Raw genomic sequence first — 16,809 nt, forward strand, 5'->3', positions numbered from 1 at the left:
ATAATTTTAAAATTATTCTTTTGATCGTTGAATAATATGCTGAGTAAAAATGTGCATTGAAAGTTGCCTAACTCTAATCATAGCCTAATTCAACGTCAACGTCAACAATTCGTTTGTTATCCATGATAAAACCACCAAATATACTAAATAATATCCGTGAATAGTCCAAAAATAAACCATGGCTGAGCTAAAAGAAGTGCCCACTGAAGAGTTGCTTTCTTTTCAAGACTATCCCTCAACACACGCAACAAATCCGTATGGAAATGATGGCGGTGCCCAAATCAACTTGGATATGAGTCCACAGAAATCAGCCTTTCCAGATTTCAATAGTCCAGACTCCAATCTAACGGAAACACCACGAGATGAAGACAATATAGGTATTATGATCACACACTCATTTTATAAAATAACATTATAAACATTCCTGAATGTTTTGTAGACTCAAACAAGTTGAAATCCTTCTGGTCAATTGAATATTTCCAACAATTCTTCGATGTGGACACACAGGACGTCCAATCACGCATTCTAGGCTCAATCATTCCCGCTAGAAACGCCCTACTACAACAAGAAATCCACTTGAAACCAGATCTCTATGGTCCCTTCTGGATTGCAGTGACTTTAGTCTTCACAATTGCCATCAGTGGAAACATAGTCAACTATCTTCAGTATCATAATGATAACTACCACTGGAGATATGACTTCCACCTAGTATCATATGCAGCAAGCATTATTTTCTTGTATATTACATTAGTACCAGTATGTCTATGGGGCCTACTAAAATGGTCACTTAATGATAATGAACTAGAAGAATTCAAAGAAACGTTACCCGGCGCGCTAGAATTGATTTGCATTTATGGTTATTCACTATTTGTGTATATACCAGCTGGAATCCTCTGGACTATACAGATTGGCTGGTTACAATGGCTTCTTGTTCTTGTAGCTGCATCAGTCAGTGGCAGTGTGTTATTATTCACATTATCACACTCATTGAAAAACTCCAGACATAAAATTGTCTTGGGCGCTTGTATTGGCGGTCTGCATTTATTACTGGCTGCAGGTTTCATGTTGTTCTTTTTCCATGTGAATGATGCTGCGATTGTTGAGCCGAGTGTTACAACTTCGCATGCTATCGTCAAGGAAATAGTTAATGCTTCACACGCAGTCCATTCAAACAATACAAATACGCATTAATCTTAAAAATATTAACTGCTTTTGTATAAATCTAGTTTATGCGCCCTTCTGATTTGTTTCAAACGTTACTATTTGTTTGTGATAACGATGAATAAGATGTGAATGGAGTATCTGTCCAATTTGTATCTTGTTTATATAATTAATATGAATATACTTATAATCTAATAGATGTACAATCGTAATATACAATGAAATTAAAATGTTAGAAAACATACGTTATCAAATCGACTGCAAGTGCAAGTGCATCACATCACATCTGCTCTCGTTTCTCATCATCATTTTATCAGTTCCCCCCAATTAAGTTCTATATTTATGCCGGCTGAGCCTTGACACCGTGCACGGACGCAATTCATCGCTCAATGTAAAATATTTAAATGTAAGTTGTTGGGTTCGAGTCCAGTGCGTCGTATAGCCGCCACGGTCTTCGCTCTGCACCTCAGTTGGTTTTTGTTTGCTTATATTAGTGATTAGGACTAGCTGACCGTCGCCGCTGAGTCATGTCAATATGGTATGCGGAATGGCACGACAAGGTCCTCTTTGTGTTCGATTTTGATTGCTTTTATCGCTGTCGCTGCTTTCGACACCGCCGTCGTGATCTGGAACACGAAATTGTCACAAGTAATTAAATTAGATTATGTTTACCAATGCAAGTTCTCATTATTTTCATTCATAAATGAAAACAACGCAATACAACACTCGAAATCTGTGCATTTTGTGAGCTTGTGTGTAGTTATCTTGCATACAACAAAAGTGATTGTAATATTTCTGCAGAATATAGAATAGTTTTGTACTTTTGATCAAAAATTCTAAAAATACTTACATATTAGGTTAAAATATTAATTTTTGTTAATATAATGTTATAAAAATTATCTTACGAGATCATAATCCTCTTGACTTATTGGCGTCGATGAGAGCATTTTATCCGCAGAAGGAACATCTTGCAGCAGCAAGCATTTACTCCTTGCACCCGTCCGACTATTTGCATTAACCTGCTGAATTCGCATATTGTAAATTTTTTTCCTCTCTAAATACTCATGCTGCTGCAAGTTGTGTGAGTCGAGCGCAGCTACATCAATAACATTCCTGTGAACAAACAAATCAAATAACAGTTTAATTACACTAACACACTGATGAAATATCATTACAAAATGTTGAAATTTTAAACATCTATGCATGGATTTATAATATGTTGATTAAATTGTTCAATTGTTCAATGTTCAATGAATATTCAAGTTATTTTTGAATGTTATGCTTGTTTGCTATGTAACATTTAAATCATTGAAAATAAACTAATCAGACTGATAAGAAATAAAGTTACACATACGTTGCTGTTTCCTGCAGGATCCTGTTGAGTGCAGATTGTTCATCAGTCTTCTTGGGAACAGAGTTTGTGTCCTGGTTGAGGAAGTCTTCACTGTTATGCCTTTGAATGTTCACGTTGTTTGTCACCGGGTTGATCAGCAGATGGGTGCGTTCGTTTGGCTCGCCGTTCTAGAGTGTTATCGGTGTTATTTTACGCATAAAGTTATACATAATCAAAACTGTTATGTTAATAAATGTGGAAATATAAAAAACAAAACACACCTGTGAGGCGCCGTCGTCTTTGCAGAAAAAACTATAGCAACAGCCCATCGTGATGCCGACAGTTGATCGTGTTTTGCTATGTGGGCGGATGGTGCGGAACTATTATTGTTGTTCGTTAGTCCATTCCGCTCGTTACCGAGGTTATTCTGAAGTTTATTTTCGGGCACAAACACATATGCACAATGTGCGACAAGTTGTCCAAGTTGTGAGAGCAAATGACACCCATGTGATGTCAAAATAAAAAAACCTGAGTGTAACAAAAATTTACCTATAAAAATTTATAGATAACAACTAAATTTATACAGAAATAACACAAAAAATTATATTATTATTGTTATAGCATATTAATAAATTATTGTTATATAACATTTTATGTTTTCTTTGTTTTTAACTCAATTTTTACGTTTTGCCCTTCAAATGACTCTGTGACCATAATATTGCCATAGGCAACCAGCAAAACAGTATTATCGTTTACGTTCATGCCGCTTATGCGGTAATCATTAATCAACGTCTTTAAAATATAAAAAATCGTTGAATTAAACATGATTTAATTGTATTTCTACGGGTAAATAGTGTTTAGAATTGATTAATAAAGATGTGGCACGAAGCAAGGAAGCAGGAGCGCAAAATACGCGGTATGCTTGTCGATTATCGCAAGCGTGCTGAAAGACGCCGAGATTTCTATGAAAAAATCGTAAGAATAATCTATATACGACTAAATTGTTTATATAAATAATAATCCTTTATATTTCTGTTGAGTAGAAAGCAGATCCCACTCAATTTCTGCAAATACACGGTCGTCAATGCAAAATCCACTTGGATCCTGCTATTGCCACAGCTGCAGAAGGGCCTGCCACAATGTATGTGAATTATTTTACATAATTGACCCTAGAAATCATTTATATAATACTTATGTTATTAGGATGCCATGGCAAGGACAAACTGATAACCTCATAGACAGATTTGATGTTCGAGCTCATCTTGATTTCATCCCTCCAGTGTCTGCAAAAGCTGAGGAAGATGTAACCTCAGAAGAAAGACAATTGAATTATGAACGATATCGAATCATCGCCCAAAATGCGTTTCTCGGTATTCACGAGGAGAAATTCCTGAAACAGTTGCACCTAGAGGAACAATTTGGTTACACTGAAAATGAACCCAAGAAAAAGAAACCAACTGGTGGTGCAGCCATCGGTTTTAATTATGAAGACAGCACAGGTGTTGCTGGCTCATCATTTCCACCAGCACCTCCCAATGTTGGTACAAGTTCTGTTAACGAAGAAGAAGCATCCGATGATAATTCCGATAGTGATTTAGATGTAGATTTATCAATTAATATCTCAAAAATTGACTCTGCGCAAGCTCACGAGATGAATCGTCATGGCAGAAATTTCGGAATGAGCTCAAATGATTTCTACTCGTTTTTAACGAATGATTTAGAAGAAGCGGAAAGTTTCAAACTTGCTAAAGAAGAAGAACATGAAAAAGCATTGTTTTCCGGACGAAAATCACGAAGAGAAAGACGAGCACATAGAGAAAAACGTCTTGCGAATAGAAAAATAAGTCCGCCAAGTTACGCAGCGAAAGAAAGCCCGTCTTTTGCGGTAGATATGCATGACAAGTCCGAATCACGATCACCATCGCCTGATAACTCAGGAAAAATCACATTTATCACCTCATTTGGAGACGATGAGGAACCACAGGTGCCTGTTAAGCCATCATATGCCGATAAAGTAAAGTTTGGTGCTAGATTGAAAAAGTTACGGCAGGAGAACTGCAACCGGCCGGAATTCCCTGAATCCAACCGAAAAGAACCGACAAATTTCAAGAGTCTACGTCGTAATCGTTCAACTTCAAGGAGTAGAAAAATCCGACCGAGAAGATCAACTTCGTCAAGTTCATCATCACGTTCCAGGTCTAGAAATAGGTCTAGGTCTAAATCCAGGCGTAGATCTAGGTCTAGATCAAGATCTAAACGTAGAAGAACATCACGGCGACATTCCAGCACAAGCTCAAGCAGAAGCTCATCCAGTTACAGCGCTAGGAGACGAAGAAGTCGCGATTATACAAGGAATCGTCGTTCCAGATCATCGTCAAGTTCTTCATCACGCTCCAGAAGTAGTAGATCGTTGTCAAGGTCAAAATCAAAAAGCAGAAGCAAATCAAAGTCAAGAAGTCGAAGTAGTTCTAGTTGTAAATCAAGAGATGCTGATAGATTTAAATCGAAATCACGGTCACGATCTCCATCACTGTTGAAAGATGAAGAATTGAATAAACATAATTCACCCGAGAAGGAAGACAATAAAGAACTGAGTGTTAGATTAGAAGGGAATACAAAACAGGATAATTTGGAAGATTTAATGAAAAATAGTTCAAATTCAAACGATGGAAGCATTCCAAAAGCAGAAGAAAGCAAAACTGATGAAGTGAGGCCATTGCCAAGGTACTATGGACGAAGGAAATCGGATCAAAGTTCATCCGAAATAGGCGATTCCAGTGATGAGGATAGCAATGAGAGTCCTAAGTAATTTTGATAAATTTTATCCTGGTTTTGTTTAATTATTGAATTGAATGTTTGTTTCAGGAGCACACAAACAAGTAATAGTAATCTCAAGATTGGTAATTCAGGCACAGCAACCAAAGTCAGTAAGAACCTCTCAAAAGTACCGAAAACAGACATTTATTTCATTCGTTCAACTTCATTCATTGTTTCAATGCGTTTTGTCTGCGACCGTGTTGTTGACACACGCATTTTTGTCAACTGGCTGAGTGTCGAGAACATTTTTGAAGAGTTTTCTGTTTCAGGGCGGTGCGAAATCCTCCGCGATCATGTCACTTGCCGAACGCCTTAAGAGGAAACGACAGGCTTTATTAAACAAACAATGTAATTAAAATTTACTCCTTAACCAAGTTAAAAACAATATAATTATTATTTTGATTTATAGTTAAAGCAGATAAAATTGCGGAACAAATGAAAACGGAACGCGAGAAGCAAGAGCAACAAACGCGCGAAGATGAATTACGCGAATTGGCGCTGAAATTACGCAGAAAGTAAGCTGGAAATAACCAATAACAAAATGAACATTAATTAATATTAAAATATATTTATTGTTAATTACAGGCAGCGTGAACGTCGACATGCCTATGACAGCGACTCATCGCATTCTAGTTCGAACTCGCGTTCGAAGTCCCCGTCACAATCACCAAAAACAAAGCGAAGTCGCAGTTCGTCGGTGAAGAAGGACCGCGCACGTTCGGATAGACGCGGTGATCGTGACAGGGACGAGCACAAGGACCACGCACGTCGCTATACGGATAGTAGTCGTGATGGGCGCGATTACGACCGTGAAAGAGACCGCGAGTACGAACGCGAGCGGGAGCGAGATCGCGACCGCTGGGAGCGAGATGATATTAGGTCTAGGGATAAGGACAGGGAGCGGGATAGGGATACGCGTTACAGACGGCCGCGCTACGAGGAGAAGCGTAACGACGACAGGTATTACAAGGACGAGCGTCGAAGAGATCCGAGAGACGGGCGTGAGCGAGACAATCAGAATCAGAGTCAGAAGAGGTCGTTGGTTGATTACTGATGGAATACTGCAGAGGGTGGATGTGTTTTTCTTCTTTTTTTCATGTTCTTGGTGTGGGTTTCAGGAGTTTATTGCTTTAATTGCTCAAATTATTTCAATAATCCGTGGATTATTAGGTATTTCTATCTCTTTAGATGTTTTTCGTCAGGTTGCGAAATAATTTCAATAAAAATATACATTTATACATGATATAAGTGTTTTTTAAAGAAAAATCAAAAGTTTGGTTAATAAACATGCATAAAATGATACTGCGCATGCGTTACTTGAAAATTTTTATAAAACTACGCATTTGTGATAATTCTCTGATGTTAGTTTTAACTTTTTACCTTTCTCATTTTGAGGAAATAAAATTAAAGTAAGTTGGCGGTACGCAACTCACGTGTTTGATGGCATTGCGAGCTTCCCGAAAAGGACGAGAATGGGATGGCTGGGAAGAAACCGAACGTCGCCCCTGGGACATCGCATAAAATACGCTGGCGATCGTAAAACTCGTAAAACTAGCCAAAAGCCAGCCCCCGGTTGGCGCTGCCACTGGACGCACCTGAGACTCGCCACGGCCGCCGCCCTCGGCGCGCGCGTGTACTTAAAGTTTCAACCCCTTTTCCTTAAACCGCTCGCCGCCCGAAAACGCGCACGTTCCGAAGAGTTATAACGGAAAACAACCGGCATAAACCACGCGCGCTCCCCAAGCCAGCGCAAATAATTACGAAAGTATTTTCATGCGCGCGAGTGAAAACCTGCGGCGCAAGGACACAGCTGAGCAGTTGTTTAATCTAAAATATTGGACGGGCCATTACGCGCCGCGGGCAAACACCGGTGAAAAAGCGTCAACGATAAATTATCACCCGGGGCTGAATCTTGAGACACTGCAGTCTCTTCTAAAGCGGAGCAATCAGGAAGCTATCAGAAGAATGTGGCATATTTGACGGCTAGCGTGAAATATTGACCGGAACAATTCGATTCGCAACCATGTTGTGATGTTTAAAAAGTTTTTCATCGATTCAACGGCTGGAAATTGTTTTGGGACACTGGGAAATGCAATTTATCTTGCTTAGATCTTTTAATCCCATTGAATATTGACGAAAATCAATAAAACATGACCAAAATTTTGAAACGTATATCAAAATATTTTAATATATAAAATATGCACGCAATATCTTAAGGAATGCAGTATGCAAGCGCATAAAAATCGGATAATCATCGAGAGGAAATTGAATTTCCAACCGCCGTGCACAGAGAGCACTTCGTAAATGAAAGCACGGCCAATAAACGATGGTAAAACACTGAGAAAAATAAAACGAAAGCTTTTAGCAACTGCCGACAGCAGTAAAACAAGAGTAAATACAAAGTACAAGCAAGTCGCGGTAGCAAATGGACAAAATGGACACAAATATCGACGAGGCCGAACGGAATTGAGAGAAAACAGAGAAAACAGGACGACCGCGGCCAATCGCAAACAGTGTGCTCGATACCAAAGGGCAGTAGAGAGGTAATACAACAGCGAGAGTCAAGAGGAAGGATGCGGAAGGCAGCAAACAGGGAAAATAGTGGTGTAGAGCGTCCTGCCATTCTCGTATTGCTGACTGCGACTCCCCGAGGAATCGGAAACTCATTACGGTCGTCTTTGACCCGTGCGGCCGTGCGTCCAACGGGCAGGTCTCACGGGGATGCGGAAAAGAGTCGAGCAGGCAATTTTCGGTGGAATTCAACATTGAAATGGGAAAACTACATGAAAACAACAAAAACTTTCTATAAATGAATTGCGTAACATATTACCTTCTACCACACACTGTCAAAATGAGCCATTTTTGATATTTGACAGAAATTTTGACAGCAGAATAATTTGTAGGTTATAAATAACCAAGAAAGTAAGAAGAAACGTGTTTAACGATAAAAGAAAACAACTTTTAACAAAAGAAACGCGGAAAATGAAATAAAACTAGAAAAACTCACAACATAACCTCAACATAACCTTATATAACTACTGTGTCTGGAATTTGTTCGTGTATGATCCAAGTTAGCAGGTAATAAATAATTCACAGGCATTCAGAAAAAGCGACTTCCTTCCGTGGCTCATTGCATCCTGCACACACACATGCGCGCGTCTTTACGATTCGCGAACGGATGGCGCGCATTAAAATCGAAGCTGGCATTAATTCCATCTCGTCTGCTGCGGCGCATGCATACTTCATGCGTGGGTTACGACGATCAAATCAACGAAACCCGCCGAATCACGCCGCCACAATGCAGCAGCAAACAACCACCAGCGCCGAATGTAACATTCGATAAAAATAAAAAGCGTCTCCGCTTCCGATCGCATCTCATTACGATTATTACCTCGTGCATTCCGCGTCAGTCATACTCGCATTCTCGCACCGGCTCGTAAAAAACAAGCAAACGGTCGTGATTTTCCCGTCGCGGAAACAAAACTACCGAATGGTGAGTATGTACGTACATGATTTTTATGTTTACTGTTTAGTGTTTACCCCACAGGATGAAGACGGCAAAAAAAACCCGGGCGAAAATAAAAGAAAAACACATTTGTGTGACTTTTGCTCAGAAAAACCGCCCCTCTCGTGAGTCCCATGTCTTTCCGATGTCCCGATGGCCTGATGTGATCTGCTCGGCGAACATAATGTTATATTCTGATCAAGCTATAAAATCGTCGCGGGGGTTGCGCGTCCGCTGAATGAGAATTAGGTTGTTATTGGAAGTTTTGCCTCCGTATGTTGTCGATTTCGGCGCATAGTTTGCGGGTGTAATGCGAGGCAATGAAATGCAATGGCAATGCCAGAGCCATGAAAAATGCAAACGTCGCGCGCGCACCAAAGTATGAAACATAAAACGGGGGCGTGCGGGGGCGAAACTGACCCTCTGAAGTTACCCCCGCTTCGCAGTAGAAAAGTCGAAATATGTATAAACTGCCGGCATTCCGGCCGAGGACATCGAAAATATGTGCAACACGATGAATTATGCATGCGGCGAACGGCTTTTCGGGCTTTTCATGCATTTCATCATCGATTCGATGTTAATATATTGATGTGAATCATCTAAAATTCATATTTTACTTTCAGTTGCATGTTTAAGTTTCATTCGGCTAATGTTTTGTTTGTTTTGCGCGTGTTTTCCTTTGTTTTACGTCCGAACAAGTTATTGCTCACCTATATGTTTATGTGCTATGCTCCTGTTGGATCCTCCTGGATGACTCGCGTCCTTTTAGTTCGTTTTATTCGCGTGGCGAATGCTTTCGGGATGGTTTCCAGCCGTTATGCCAAACGACGTCGCCCTCGCGCTGTTTCTTTCTTCGTGTACTCGTGTCGCGCGTTCTTTTCCGGCCTTTTCCTGGCGCTGTTTCGACTCCTGGCTGTGTGTCGCCTTCGCACAACTATAAAACCGAATGGCTTTGTTATCATGCAGTCTTCCGCGCGGAATGTGTGTTTTAAAAATAAATACACGACGACGCGGAGGCCCTCTTTATTAGGGACATAAGAAAACAGCATAAAGACGTGTTAACAATGACGCTATTTTCATGTACCTACATGCCGAATGAAAACACCGCGCACAGATGCACTAAATGTGGTTGCCAGTTTAGAAAAATGCATGCAACACACACACTGCATGCATACAAACTAAATATTTTTCGACTTGTTTTTACCTCGTAACCTAAAGTTTATACCGGCTTCGCATGCGCGAGTTTTAGTTTAGTTTTATATTTTGTGTAATGCTGGTTGCATACAGTTAAAATGTTTAGTTAAACAAATATTTGATGATTACAAAAGAAAGGGTTGGAGAATGTTTGGGAGGTTGAGAGTTCACTGAGGCAAGATTGACGAGATGCATTAGCAAATGGACGTTCCATCTTTTCCTCCTGCCGCTTCGTGCCTACATCGCACGAAGGACACGAAGCGGCCACAAAACGACCCTCGCATCCTTCTCTTCGCCCCCACCTCAAGACCGACGTACAGATGTTGCGGACGCGAAAATCTCCCACGTCTTCAACGTCCTCGATTTTAGGACGTTCTGTTACTCCATAGAATGTTGAATGTAATATCAGAGTTTCAAAAATTACAGCAACAACAACAAAACGATAGAAATACTCAGAACACATCAAATTAGTTTAGTTAATTATGTTTATTTATTGATAATAATAATGCACACAATTTGTTAACATTAATAACTTTGTTTACTGGCTTGTACTCGTACCAATCAGTGCAGCGTGTCCTGGCAATTGGATATTGTTAACCGACGCCAGTTTCCTGTCATTTTCATAATTAGAAGAGATAATGACGTTCAAATTTTCAATATCATCAAAGTGGTCGTTCAAATCAACGGTTACAGAATCATCACCAAGATTGAATAGGAATACAACATGATCTTTGTTTAGGTTCCTGGTAAGCAGTAGAACATTATGCTGGTTGGTCAATTTGAGATTACCTTGTCTCAAAGTAGTAGATTCCTTCCTAAAAGCGGTCAAACTCTGATAAATTTTGAAATGTGAGTTTTCCTCAGTTTTCTGTTTAGCCAAGTTGTTCTCGTGGTACTTCTCACTGACAGGCAACCATGTTTCATCAGCAGTTGAAAATCCAGCATTCTTAGTATCATCCCAATGGAATGGTGTACGTTCAAAGTCACGAGACACACGGTCAAAGTCTTCTGGGCGGCCATTGCATGCGCTAGGATCGTGTCCTTGTTCCCAGGTGACTTTACCATTAGGCATGGCTATTTCTTCACCTTGGAAGGTAACTGCTACTCCTGGGAGCATGTGGACAAGCATGTTATAACCATCTACGTTTAGGGGATGCACACGGGAAGCCAAACGATGATTATCATGATTACCAACCTTAATTCCAACATAAAGTATTATATTAGGTTATGTTTCTTTGTAATATTATTTATAATGTAGATACGTACCACCCAGTTGGCGGTTTTACCATCAGGCATATTATCTAACCATTCATTAACTTTATCGACGATATCCCCGGCAGTTGAGTCTTGATTAAGCGGGATAAATTGGAAGTTGAAGGTAAAGTGAGCGCCATCACGTTCTTCATCACCATACCACCACATAGTAGCTGTAATATTAGCATAGGCTTCCGTCATCATGATTCTTTCATCTTGTCCTGGCCTGACACTGTTGTATTCATCAAGGAAAGCTCTCATCTGATAGATAACATCATAGGATTTAGGCATGCTGTGTGTGTACCAATGCAGCAGATAGTCATGTTCATATTCAGCAACTCCTGGGTAACCTGATTTGGGTTCATCTTCAAAACCTTGGGATTCACCAATATGGGGCACAGCATCTACACGGAAACCATAAACACCTTTGTCCAACCAGAATTTTAACACATCCTTTATAAACAATTTAAATTGTTAGTATTTTTATTGTTATTGTTATAAAGTTGGTAACTTACCAAAATTTCTTGAACAACTTTGGGGTTCTCAAAGTTCAAGTCAGGTTGCTCCACAGCAAACTGATGCAAATACCATTGTTCCCTAATAGAGCTGTATTTCCACGCAGAGTACTTGAAAACACTCAACCAGTTATTGGGAGGTTCTTGAATACTACCCTCAGGTCCATCCTTCCACACATAGTAATCTTCATAACCTTCAGTGCGGTTTTCCGACAGATAGAACCACTCATGCTGGTCACTAGAGTGATTAGGTACCATATCCATGATAATTTTAATCCCCAACTCATTAGCTTTGGCAATCAAAGCATCAAAGTCTTCCATGGTTCCATATTCATCTTGGATAGCTCTGTAGTCGGAAATATCATAACCAGAATCAACCTGTGGTGATTTGTAGATGGGAGACAACCAAGCAGCAGTCACACCAGCGTCTTTTAGATGATCCAATCGACTGATGATACCTTGAAGGTCACCAATACCATCACCATTCGAATCCATGAATGAACGTGGATAGATCTGGTAGAAAACAGCAGTTTGCCACCATTGGTCATCCTGGCCTTGAACAGCCACGAGACCCAAAGCGATGAGTAGTAATAGACGCATTGTTAATTTAGTTTAGTTGTGATCAAGTGATGAGCGTTGAGCACAAACTGAATTCAGATATAAAATGTAAGGATATTTATAGTTGAGTGAGCACTGACGTGTTGTTGGAAGTGTGCCGTTGCGGTGATTTACGATAACGTTTCAAGTAGTTACACGAGTTAATCAGTCAATTCCTGCTGCTGTAATGTGACGAAATTATTCGAAAAGCGGAAAAATTAAATAAACATTAAAAACACCTCGTCACTAATCGCATAAATCTATAAATATTATCAAATGTCGTTGTTCGAGATGTTTATTTATCTGATTTAACAAAATTTTCAAGTAGATTCGTATAAATCTGGTTTGTAAAGTGGGAATTAGGTTTTGCAAAATGTGATTAATCAGGATTCAATATTTGCATCGCACGGGTCGTGACGTGCACAAGAAAATAAATTGCTCGCCCTCTAACTATCCGCTATTTATAATTTGCATTAGCCGGCGGTCGCTGCCAAGGGTTGTGCTGGCGCGGAGATTGCAGCTTGGAACACGCTCAACGTTAAAGTAGCCCTCGGTTGACAAGGGACGCCATGGGGACCGCCGCGCGCGTAAAGTTAGCCAGTGGGTGTGCGGGTAGGGTAGTAGTAGTCGGGCGTTCGCACAAAAGGTACAGAGCCGCCGACCCTCGGAAGGACGGACGGGCCGAGTACACGCGTCCCGCATGAATAATGCATCGGCGGCAAGTTCGCGTGTCCGAGGGATGGCGGGTGTGTGTGGGATGGGCCCAAGCAACGACGATGGTCATCATCGATTATTACGGATCGACCAATCCATCCTCGACGCGCTACCTTTCCGGCGGCGCGGCGACGCTTCGGTCGTCCATTATACTCAACCGCGGGCAGCGAACTTTCCCCGAAAGTTATCACTCGGTCGGCGGCGGTCTTGTTTAATGGATAATCAATTTTACTTCCTTGCCTGCTTCACAAACGTATTCACGTCAGAAGTTTCAAGCAACTCTTCAGTTCTTTTTTTTTTCGATTATTTTTTGAGTTCATTGTTTAAAAATAGTTTGTCCATTATTAGACTCCCTTTGTTCTTGGTCTTCTTGTAGTAGAGGACAATGTAGTTTTCAATGATGACTGTGACATGAGTCTTGAGACGCTCGATTCTCATTGAAAACGTTGAAAACGTTGAAAATGGGGCTCAACTAAAGAGGTCAAATGGAAGGCTATCGTATGTCGTGCGTCGCCGACGTCCCGGGGTTTGTTTAACTCGCATCGTCAGGCAAACAGACAGCCCCCGCAGACCCGAATTCCTTTCAGCGAGGGATTCGTCGCGCAGCGCACAAAAAAACCAACTCAACTCGTAATTCGATCCTTTCTACCACGAGCATTTCTTTGGTCTCACTTGGTCATGTATTAAACACATAAAATATTAATTTTACATAAAACTTTTTTCATTCTAACCTAATTTATTGATGTAGAACATGTTTTTTGTGCTACACATTGTTATAGGCAACCAAACATACAAAAGAATAGAAAAATGTATTCCAAGAACATGGTTGCATAAAGTGAGGGTATTTGAAAGTTTTGCTTTCGACCGGGCAGGATGCAGGACGCTGATTTATGAAATGCCCGCGTTGCGCCGCCGACGATAAAACTTTTCTCTGCATCTGGACGCGAAATCTGGACGGCAAATTCGAGAAAATCGAAAACGTACTAACATCCACTTCCAGACCAACTTAAAACTAGCCATGAATAAAAAAATAAAAATAAAAAGATAAAACTTTTACCTGTTTGAAATAAAAATGAAACTAAACAACTAAAAACTCACATTAAAAAGTTTGTGCTGCCTCTGGATTGAATATTGATATATTTTTATGAGTTGTATAAGTGTGGTGTTGAAATTAGTTGAAATCATTTGCATGCTGCGCGCGTGTTGTCGCGACTCGTGTCGAAATTGATAAATATGCATCAGATTGCTAATTTAACAATTACCATCGGCAATTTGCCGCCCCCGAGCGACGGCGGCGCGCACATACGGGCGCATTTCATTACTGCCGGGCGTCGCGACGCTCTATACCAGTGTATTCTAGATTCGGCAATGTCTTCTTAGCCCCGAGGCGCATCCCCAACGACTTTGCGCCATTCGTACGGCATCACATTCGTACAATTTGTCGGCGGCGGAGTAATTAAATCATTCTCGATTCTCATTTTCACAATTCTCACATCATTATTATGTCAGTAATACACAATCATGATTTTTATACAAAAAGGAAATTTATTGAGTGCTTAAAATCGTGTTTTAAGCTTAAAAGTAAAAAAATTAGGTTTTTTAGCAAAATGTCTTTAAAAAATAACTTTTTACATGTTTTTAAATCATGTAAATATTAAGTATGAATTAATATGTGTTTTTAATGAAGTTTCACTTGTTTTAAACAATTATTTTGGTAAAAAACTGATTTTTAAATTAAAAAAAAAATTTTTTTCAAAAAAATGCTTCAAATCATTTTTGACATCATTAATAACTCAAAAAGTATCATTTGAAACCTGAAAATTACAAATTTTTGTTAAAATATCTCTTTTTCTGGTCTAGACTATAGCAAACAAAGCAAGAAAGTAGAAGTTAATAGAAAAATTCGTGACATGTTTGTTGTGTCCGCTGTGAGTTTAGGTTTTCGGGTTTGGGTTTGAAAATTCCGCAGGATACACATCTCCACGATGTGCGTGCGTATGGCAAGCCCTCGGGACAGGTGGGGAAAGCCGACCGCCGGCTTTGGAAGAATGTAATTTCGCGAAGGACGCGGCAGGACGCGAGAGGACCGTCGAGGACGTAAGGACGAAAACCCCGCGGGGAGCACGTGCGGTCGGCATTTCAACCGCGTGGAACGTCCGGCATTGCCATAAACATTTCACAAACATTCGAAACAAAAATTTTCCATCACGTCCTCCACTGCCAGCCTGCTATCAAACTAGATAAATAGATAAACAAGCTCTCAATAAATACAAAATAAAAACTATTGATATTGACACTTGAAGATTTTATCTCTACAAAATATTGATTCCATTCATTACGAGTGTTGTACTGGTTTTGAATTGAAGTGTTGATTGCGGGTTATCAGGTTTTATTTTTAAATTTCTGGAAAGTTGATGTTAATGTAGATTTTGAGGGTCATCCTCTTCAAACACATTACGTTTATCACCTTATATTTAATCAAATCTCAAGCCCTTCAGCTGTGAAATGTAAATATGCTCGTGGTCCATAACATCCCTTTGTATACGCACGCGTCATATTGACCTTTGGCATGCAGCATGATCCACAGTGTCAAAATCACACAATCTCTCTCATAAAAGACCATTCAGAAGCTGTGGACCTATGTTGACCTTCGTGGAACCTGCCTGGAATGTGAGACGTGATCTAATTTTGAACTTGCAAGGGGTTACAAACCGGTCCGAAGGGGTCCATCATCACCTCATCAGTATCATCAGCATCAAGGGTAGGTAAATCCTGTTTTGGTCAGTTTAGCGGTCTGAAAGGGATGCTGGACCTAATTTAAAGTGGTGCAAAGGTTAATACTTATTCTGACCCTAGTAACATAACCTCTAACCTTGATTCATGGTGTTATTCAATAGATAACTTGTAATATTGGAAATTTTAATGTATTGATATAAATACTAGCAGATGGTGGTAATGACTTCACACCTAAAACCCTAAAATAAAGGGTTTTCCATTGTTTTCTATTGTATGCATGAACTTTTTGTGCTTTGTTCAGTTATTGTATGGATTAACACATGTTGCCGCAACATGCCGGCAGAAACCACACCTAAAGATCCTAAACATCTTCATTCCTGTCATCGTCCGTTTCAATTCCGGCGGCATCATAACGCGCCCGGGAAACGCGAGCTGTCCATGGAGAAAACTAACGTCCGGTATTCGGAACACATGTCGACATAACTGTCCCCGGCTTGGTGGCAGGGTCTAAAAGGGAAAACGAAGCAACGAGGACATGAGCAGGAGCACGAACAGGGCTGCGGACGGGAATCGATGGCCGGACCGAGGTAATGGCCAAATACACTCACACTCAGCACGTTGGTACAACCAGGGGAGGGTTATGTGTGTGTGGGCGCGCTGTCGGGAATGACAAGAATATGGGGTGGCAGTGGATGCTACTAATGTTCGTGCGCCTCGTAAAACTTCTGCTCGGGCGTGTTTGCCACGAAAGGAAAACTCGCAAACGGCGTAATATCTAGTTTGGGACCGATTGGATGGCGATGCAGGAAAATACTTTACAAAAATAAAATAAATTAAATCACATGCGACGAATTTTTTCGATAATGGAATTTTTTTTCAAGGTTCTCTGATGGACACCTAGCACGAAACGACTTCCTGAATCTTCTACGGTGCCCGGTCGACCGGAAAGCTGACGTTGACATACGAGCATAGACTTTGTTTCC

General features: G+C 40.4%; 4 protein-coding genes across 4 annotated transcripts; 2 read left to right on the forward strand and 2 right to left on the reverse strand.

Annotated features, from left to right (window-relative positions):
* The first annotated feature begins 53 nt into the window (after window positions 1-53).
* On the forward strand, window positions 54-1,403 carry LOC135791497 (protein YIPF1). Its single transcript, XM_065301889.1, has 2 exons — window positions 54-377; window positions 440-1,403. The coding sequence occupies exons 1-2, from the start codon at window positions 179-181 to the stop codon at window positions 1,189-1,191; spliced, it is 951 nt and encodes a 316-aa protein (XP_065157961.1). The 5' UTR covers window positions 54-178; the 3' UTR covers window positions 1,192-1,403.
* Window positions 1,300-9,898, reverse strand: Lamtor1 (Late endosomal/lysosomal adaptor, MAPK and MTOR activator 1). The gene is made up of 5 exons (XM_065301890.1): window positions 9,527-9,898; window positions 2,776-3,022; window positions 2,516-2,682; window positions 2,067-2,274; window positions 1,300-1,787 (listed from the first exon to the last, which is right to left on the reverse strand). The coding sequence occupies exons 2-5, from the start codon at window positions 2,821-2,823 to the stop codon at window positions 1,692-1,694; spliced, it is 519 nt and encodes a 172-aa protein (XP_065157962.1). The 5' UTR covers window positions 2,824-3,022; window positions 9,527-9,898; the 3' UTR covers window positions 1,300-1,691.
* On the forward strand, window positions 3,228-6,559 carry LOC135791495 (CLK4-associating serine/arginine rich protein). The gene is made up of 7 exons (XM_065301887.1): window positions 3,228-3,469; window positions 3,538-3,635; window positions 3,698-5,299; window positions 5,360-5,417; window positions 5,581-5,659; window positions 5,721-5,826; window positions 5,897-6,559. The coding sequence occupies exons 1-7, from the start codon at window positions 3,371-3,373 to the stop codon at window positions 6,363-6,365; spliced, it is 2,511 nt and encodes an 836-aa protein (XP_065157959.1). The 5' UTR covers window positions 3,228-3,370; the 3' UTR covers window positions 6,366-6,559.
* A 579-nt stretch (window positions 9,899-10,477) lies between the features above and the next one.
* Window positions 10,478-12,436, reverse strand: LOC135791496 (maltase 1-like). The gene is made up of 3 exons (XM_065301888.1): window positions 11,780-12,436; window positions 11,277-11,717; window positions 10,478-11,205 (listed from the first exon to the last, which is right to left on the reverse strand). Exons 1-3 carry the CDS (start codon window positions 12,377-12,379, stop codon window positions 10,549-10,551), a joined length of 1,698 nt encoding a protein of 565 aa, XP_065157960.1. The 5' UTR covers window positions 12,380-12,436; the 3' UTR covers window positions 10,478-10,548.
* Window positions 12,437-16,809: the final 4,373 nt, after the last annotated feature.

This window comes from Atheta coriaria, unplaced genomic scaffold (assembly GCF_025399875.1).
Source record: "Atheta coriaria isolate IRGN ID8LTWV9N9 unplaced genomic scaffold, Caltech_Dcor_3.1 hic_scaffold_5_pilon, whole genome shotgun sequence".
Lineage (NCBI taxonomy): Eukaryota > Metazoa > Arthropoda > Insecta > Coleoptera > Staphylinidae > Dalotia > Dalotia coriaria.